This window comes from Microtus oregoni, unplaced genomic scaffold (assembly GCF_018167655.1).
Source record: "Microtus oregoni isolate MIOR12 unplaced genomic scaffold, Mior012 000028F_ref0000031, whole genome shotgun sequence".
Classification (NCBI taxonomy): Eukaryota; Metazoa; Chordata; class Mammalia; order Rodentia; family Cricetidae; genus Microtus; species Microtus oregoni.
In genome coordinates, this window is record NW_024543087.1 from 357,693 (window position 1) to 365,306 (window position 7,614).

Genomic DNA, 7,614 nt, shown 5'->3' on the forward strand with positions numbered 1-7,614 from the left:
CTGCTGGAACAGAGAACAGCAACTGAATCCCGCAGCAGGAAAAGAGGCCAGACACAGGCTTTATATTGGCATAAATAGTATAAGAGATCACTCCCCAGTGGGCGGGTAACTTAAGGGCTACTGGCTTTAGGATATCCTATAGCACCCAGGCAATCCTGGTATAACAATAATGATAATAAATAACTCAGAGCTCATTTCATCAGAATCCCATCTTCCATCTAACGCCTATGAGGTCTCACCTTTTGGATCCAGGCATATCTTCCTACCTGAGTTCATTTTTCATTTCTGTCTCCAGGTCATATCTTCCTTCTAGCCTTCTCATGGTGCTCACAGAGGGTTACTGAGTTAACTGTAAAGCTAGGTACCATAAAAGGTCATGTGATATGGCTCATCCTAAGCCAAACAACCTGTTACCTTGAGTATCAACTTATAAAGTGATAGGTTGCCCTATTAAGAATTCACTGTCTCAGCTATAATAGTATAAGAGAGGATTTCTTTTTCTTTTTTTTATTTTCCATTCAATTATTTACACTTCCTTCCCTCCTCCCAATCACCTCCCTCTCCCTCATGCCCCCTCCTCCCTCTCCCACCCTGCTTGAGAGAGGGCAGAGAACTCTGCCCTGTGGGAAGTCCAAGGCCCTCCCCCCTACATCCAGGCCTTAGGGAGCTGTGCATCCATATAGACTAAAGTCCCAAAAAGCCAGAACATGCCGTAAAAACAAGTCCCAGTGCCTTTATCAATGGCTTCTGAGTCAGCCACCCATTGTCAGCCACAATCAGAGAGTCTAGTTTGATCACATGCTTCTTCAGACCCGGTCCAGCAGGATTTGGTGAGCTCCCATTAGAACAAGCACACTGCCTCAGTTGGTGGACCAACCCCTCACAGTCCTGACTTCTTTGCTTGTCTTCCTTCTCCCTCCTGCCTTTCAACTGGACCTTGGGAGCTCAGTCCATTCCTCTGATAAGGGTCTCTGTCTCTATCTCCATCCGTCACTGGACAAAGATTCTATGGTGATATTCGAGATATCAGCATGATAGTGGGGTAAGGACCGTTCAGGTACCCTCTCCTCTGCTGTCCAATGACCTAGTTGGGGACATCCCCGTGGACACCTGGGATCCCCTCTAGAGCCAAGTCTCTTGCCAACCCTAAAATGGATCCCTTAATGTAGGTATCTTCTTCCCTGCTCCTATATCTGCCCTTCCTCCATCTCCACCCTACCACTCCCCCAAGCTGTTGCCAACCCTTCCTTTCTCCCTTCCTCTCCCCCTCTCTCCTTTCCCCCAACCATACTCTCACCCCTGCCCCCACCCCATGTTCACAACTTTTGCCCTGCAATCTTGTTTGCTTCCAATTTCCAGGAGGATCTATATATGTTTTTCTTTGGGTTCACCTTGTTATTTGGCTTCTCTGGGCTTGTGAACTATAGGCTTAATGACCTTGGTTTATGGCTAGAGTCCACAAATGAGTGAGTACATACCATATACATCTTTTGAGGTATGGGTTATCTCACTCAGGATAGTGTTTTCTATTTCCATCCATTTGCATGCAAAATTCAAGATGTCATTGTTTTTTACCACTGAGTAGTACTCTAATGCATATATATTCCAAACTTTCTTTATCCATTCTTCCATTGAGGGGCTCTAGGTTGTTTCCAGGTTCTTGCTATTACAAATAATGCTGCTATGAACATAGTTGAACAAATGCTTTGTAGTATGATTGGGCATCTCTTGGGTATACCCCCAAGAGTGGTATTGCTGGATCCGGAGGTAGGTTGATCCCAAATTTCCTGAGAAACCGAAACACTGACTTCCATAGTGGTTGCACAAGTTTGCATTCCCACCAGCAATGGATGAGTGTTCCCATTACTCCATATCCTCTCCAACAAAGGCTATCATTGGTGTTTTCAGTTTTAGCCATTCTGACAGGTGTAAAATGGTATCTCAAAGTTGTTTTGATTTGCATTGAGAGGATTTCTTCATTACACAACGTTCATGGCCCTGTCTACCAAATGTCAGTTGTAACCCCAGATTTTTGGCAACAATAATGGCAGGAAGGAGGAAGGAAGCAAGAAAGGACAGAAGGAAGGGGAAAAAAACCAAGGGAAGGAAAACCTTTCTAAGTACTGACAAGGCCATCACCCCCTTCACTGAGTAGCTTTATAGGACAAAATCCATGAACTTGTTAGGTTTCTCTCTCTTTTCCAAGACTGTCCCTCCTCCCAGAACCTTTGTAGAGACCCCAGGAGTACAGCCAGCACTTTAATTAGAGGCAGGAAACTCCAACAGTTGCAGGGCTGCATCTGAACACCTTGGGTTTCAGCCCAGCTCTCATTCTCACCATTCTCTGGCCTGTGGCACAGTTCTAAACTCTGCACCTCTGAGTCATCACCTCTAAAATGAAAATAAATTAGAGCCTCAAGAAGTTTTGAATACTAAGTCCGGTATCTAAGCCCGTGACCAGGGAGTCACTTAGGAATCCTTAGTTTGCACAGCGTTTGAAAATGTTCCCCTTTGGGTTCTTCCTACATACAGCTGAAATCATTGAGTAAATTATTTATACACTTATTTGTTTGTTCTGTGACTCTCTTAAATTACCGGGTTAATGTGGGTAGAAAGGATGTGGGTACCCCTTTTCACCATTTTAACTTCAGGTTTTGATAGACTCTAGGTATTAATAAACAGTTCACTCAGTTGAAAAATGTAACCATTTCCTTGTGCTTGTTTTCCAGAGACCTAAGCATTTGAGAGCAAAGCAAACATAGAGGCCATTTTCCCTGACCTGCAGAAGAGTTCACAATGGAGACTTCAGCTACTACAGAGCCCTTCTACAACATAGACACCAAGAATGACTTCTTTACTGGACTCGTATGTGTGAGCATGGACGTGCGGGCATTTGGAATCACAGTGCTGACTCCCCTGTACTCCCTGGTGTTCATCATTGGTGTGATAGGCAATGCCCTAGTGGTTCTGGTGCTGATACAGCACAGGAGGCTTCGAAGTATGACCAGCATCTACCTATTCAACCTGGCTATCTCTGATCTAGTCTTCCTCTTCGCATTACCTTTCTGGATTGACTATATAATAAAAGGAGACTGGATTTTTGGTGATGCCATGTGTAAGTTCCTCTCTGCATTTTATTACCTGGGCTTGTACAGTGACATGTTTTTCATCACCCTGCTTACAATTGATAGGTATCTAGCTATTGTCCATGCTGTGTTTGCCCTGCGGGCCCGAACCGTCACTTTTGGCATCATTACCAGTGTCATCACCTGGGTCCTAGCCATCTTGGCTTCCATTCCTTGTCTGTGTTTTTTCAAGGCCCAGTTGGAGTTCACTTACAATACCTGCAGAGCAGATTTGCCCAAGGAAAGCCTAAAATATTTTTTGAGGTTTCAGGCTGTAACAATGAACCTCCTTGGACTAATTTTACCTCTCTTGGCCATGATTATCTGCTACACAAGGATCATCAACGTTCTGCATAGAAGACCCAATAAGAAGAAGGCCAAAGCCATGCGTCTGATTTTTGTTATCACGCTTCTCTTCTTCCTCCTCTGGACCCCCTACTATCTGGCTGCATTTGCTTCTGCTTTTGAAGACTTCCTTTTCACCAGTGAGTGCGAGAGAAACCAACAGTTGGACCTGGCCTTGATGGTAACTGAGGCTATTGCCTACACCCACTGCTGTGTCAACCCATTCATTTATGTCTTTGTGGGTAAGCGGTTCCGGAAGTACCTCCGGCAGCTGTTTCAGAGGCGTACGGCTATTTCCCTGGCAAAATGGCTGCCCTTCCTCTCTGTGGATCGAACTCAGAGTGCCAATTCTGTGTCTCCATCCACAGGGGAGAATGAGCTCTCTGCTGGTATCTAATTCGGATCCCTGGATGCCAACCAAGATCCAGAAGAGAGTGAAAACATAGTGACTCTCCAACATAGATACTCATTGTCTTGTAGACCAGCAGGACCTTGCAGGTAGCTGAGATAGAAGTCAACTCTTTAACATTTGCCATTATGTTAAACAATAATGTATGAACAAATTGTGACATTCCAAAGACCAGGTCAATAGGTTTCAGGGAAGAGCTTAGATACAATAAGAGGTAGTGTTTGTGGTCATTAGGACTGTCAAATAAAGTGAACCCTACAATGATTGTGGAACCAGTTAAGTCTACGATAGTATGTACTCTGAACCTAGAATTCAAAGGCAGATCACAGATGCCATTTCTGCTGTACTCCCACTGCAGGGCCTGAACTCTTGAAAACCCTTAAATTTAAGATCTATTGAGGCACTGCTTTATCATTTGGGTAGTAAAGTCATTAGAGAGAGATTTATATTTGTTAAAAACAAAGACTATGGCAAGTCAATAGGCAAGGACATTCACCTTGCCTATTTATATTCTTCTCCTTAAGGGAAGTGGCCTCTTAGTATATAATATAACATAATATTATTAAGATAATATATGTAGTGTATGTTAACCTCAGAGATATTATCCTGCTGGTTCTATATATCTAGTCTAGAAAAATAATTCCTAGTGCATTGTCTTTGGTTAACAGCATGACAAATATGTACAGAGTGTGAGCACGCTGGAATAATTTTACCATGCTTGACCATGGAACTCAGTTTAACTAGTGGTTCCATTTTCAGCGGCTGCCACCTGCTTCACCTAGGAGAACTTAATTGGTTTGATAACTCCATTTACTATTCTTATCTCATGATAGAAAAAAGATGGACTTTTGTTTTGTAATGCTTTATTCATCACAAATGACTTCTATCAACTTATTACTTCATTGATCTTATACCTTTTTAAATAGAAATCCCTAATTTTTTGGGTTTTGTTTTATTGGTTTGTTTTTGGGTTTTGGAGGAGGGTGTTTTCTGTTTGGTTGACTTGTTGGTTAGTTTGGGTTTTCAAGACAGGGTTTCTTTAGGTGGCCTTGGCTGTCCTTAAACATGTTCAGTAGAATATGAGTTCGCTGGCCTCGAACTCATAGAGATCCACTTGCCTCTGCCTCTCAATCGTTGGGATTTAAGGAGTGCACCACTATTGCCTGGCTTGAAGTCTCTAATTTTGATGTAATAAATTTTATCTTTTTTCAAAATTTTGCTTCTGATATTTAAATATTGTTTAAAGTTTTCACAGGCCCTTCTTTTCTAATTTGTTCTATATTTTCTTCTGTTACTACAATATTTCATTTCTTTTTAGATCTTTAATCTGACATGTAACTGTGACATGTTGCCCAACTTTTCAGAGATTAATTCTTCCAATCTTTGAAGTATAGATGATAGAGGAATCTATGGGTTGTCATGAAGAATAATTGACAATGTACACAAAATGCCAATGTGAGTGTCTGCTACATAGTATCATATAAATAACTGTACAGTTAAAATAAATGTATTTAGTTATAATATTTCTGAGCCATAGAGTATCTGAAGACATAGCAAAAACATAAAGATGGTTTTAATAAAGTTTCAGAAATACCAACCAACAAAAAATAAATTTTTACTTTTTTCTTAATCAGAAGGTAGTGTCAGCAAAGGGCATTAAAAAGCCCTGATGTAGGCTGATTTTGTTTCTTCTCTGTAAAGTTTCATGGGGTGCATGGATTTGGTCCTTGCAGCTCTGCATCCTCTAAAATTGCCAAATATTTGTTTTTAATCTTTTCAATTCCCATTCTCACTTTCTAGAGTAAGAACTAACTGTCTTAAAAGAGCTGGTAGACTATTGTTCTGTGCCACATCTGGATACCATCTTCCTAACAGCTTTGTTCAGAATATTTCCTGTCCCCTGCCATACCACCATAAGTGGGAAACCCATCAAGACCACCTTAGTTAGAGTGACTACCGTTGTCTTGCCCACCTAGAGCAGCTTGGTCCCACTATTTCCATGGGCAATATACTTTGCCCTGTATATTAGTGAGTTTTTATCAATACTATGACAGAATACCCAAATAAAGAAACATAAGGAAGAAAGGGTGCATTTAGTTCACAGTTTGAATTCACAGTCCTTCATCAAAAGTGTGTGAGTTGGTTGGTCATAATGCATTCAAATAAAAAGCAGATAGAAGTATGCTAGTGTTCCAACTGCCTTCTCTTTTATATTTAGCCCATGACCACGGCTCGTGGAACAGTTCAACCCGCATTTAGGATGGGCTTTCCCACCTCAGGTATATCTCTTTGGAAATGGTCTCTTAAACATGTACAAAAGTTTGTATTTAAGGTGACTCTAAATCTCATTGGGGTGGAAAGATAAGACAACACACATCCCTTATCAAATTGACAACCTTGGGCTCTAAAGCCTCATATTCAATTCATAATACACAGGACACTTTCCATATCCAGAAGCCTCCAGCATCTTAACTAATACAAAATTGTTCAAAACTGTAAGTTCAGAGTCTCTTATATGTCTCAGTCTACTTCTTACCTGCAAGCCCCTGTAAAAATAAAAAAGTGAGTTATACCTTTTTTATAAAAAAACAATAATTTATATTACATATAGAGGTATAATTTATATGTTAAATTATATTATAATATGTAGGTGGAGTTTTTGATCAGGATCACTGTCTCCCCAATAGCACACAGAGACTTATTATTAATTATAAATCCTCAACTGATAGCTTAGGCTTATTACTAACTAGCTCTTACAACTTAAATTAACCCATGATTCTTAGCTATGCTCTACCATGTAGCAGTACCTTTTTTCAGAGCAGCATGATCATCATGTTTCTCTCCACAACTCATTGGTGACCCATTGTCTTTCTTCCCTACACTCTTTTTGTCCCCAAGTCCCACCTAACCTTTTCCTGTCTAGGTACTAATCAGTCAGTTCTTTATTAAACCAATGAGAGTAACAAATGTTAACAGTGTATAAAAAGATTGTTCCACAGCAATAATAGAAAAGGCTTGATATGATTTTAAATATAAAAAGGGGGAAATTTTTAATTATAAAATCACTCCCCCCAGAACATATTTTCTACCACTTTTTTTTGAAATTGTTTGATGCATCTTCCAATATACAATGGCACACAATAAACATTCCAGTTCCAAAAGTTAGGAAGGGAAAATAATGAGAGAAGACAAGACCAAAACAAGACTGAAACCCAAAAAGGAAAACACCAAATGCTGCAGCTCCGTATCTGACACTTGAGACACATGATAGAATCATCTGATGTCCAACGGTCTTGGGAAGCCCCAGTCCTATAACCCCTGGGCGACCTCCATTATATTTCTACAGTTTTCCTCAGTGCACGTGACACAGTCCTGACACAGCCTTCTTCCTGCGGTTTCCAATGAAACTCAGTTTTCACTTGCGTAGTTGCATAGTTTCGTGTGCAATGACTTCTTAAGGCCTCCTTTCAGGAAATCTGATCCTTTTACATATTACCTAGCCTTACAAACCTATATTCTCTCTGGAAACTGATCCACCAATCAGTTTCCAGAATTATAAGGCACCAGACACACATACAAACCCTGTTTGATTTTTTTGGGCATGAACTGAGTGGTAATTAGTCAGCATCTTGCCACATATCAACCTTGGGGTGTTCCTTCTTTTATTGTATAAGGTAAGGAGATTCCATCTACTGTGGTTGATAAGCTCACGTGTCTGGTGTTTTTGATATGATA

At 40.7% G+C, this 7,614-nt stretch overlaps 1 protein-coding gene across 1 annotated transcript; it reads left to right on the forward strand.

Annotated features, from left to right (window-relative positions):
• The first annotated feature begins 2,796 nt into the window (after positions 1-2,796).
• Positions 2,797-3,867, forward strand: LOC121464555 (C-C chemokine receptor 1-like protein 1). The gene has a single exon (XM_041677595.1). It carries the CDS (start codon positions 2,797-2,799, stop codon positions 3,865-3,867), a length of 1,071 nt encoding a protein of 356 aa, XP_041533529.1.
• The last annotated feature ends 3,747 nt before the right edge of the window (positions 3,868-7,614 follow it).

Bases quoted from the DNA above. Each gene is read 5' to 3' on its own strand.
- LOC121464555 (XM_041677595.1), top strand. From the start codon at position 2,797: ATGGAGACTTCAGCTACTACAGAGCCCTTCTACAACATAGACACCAAG.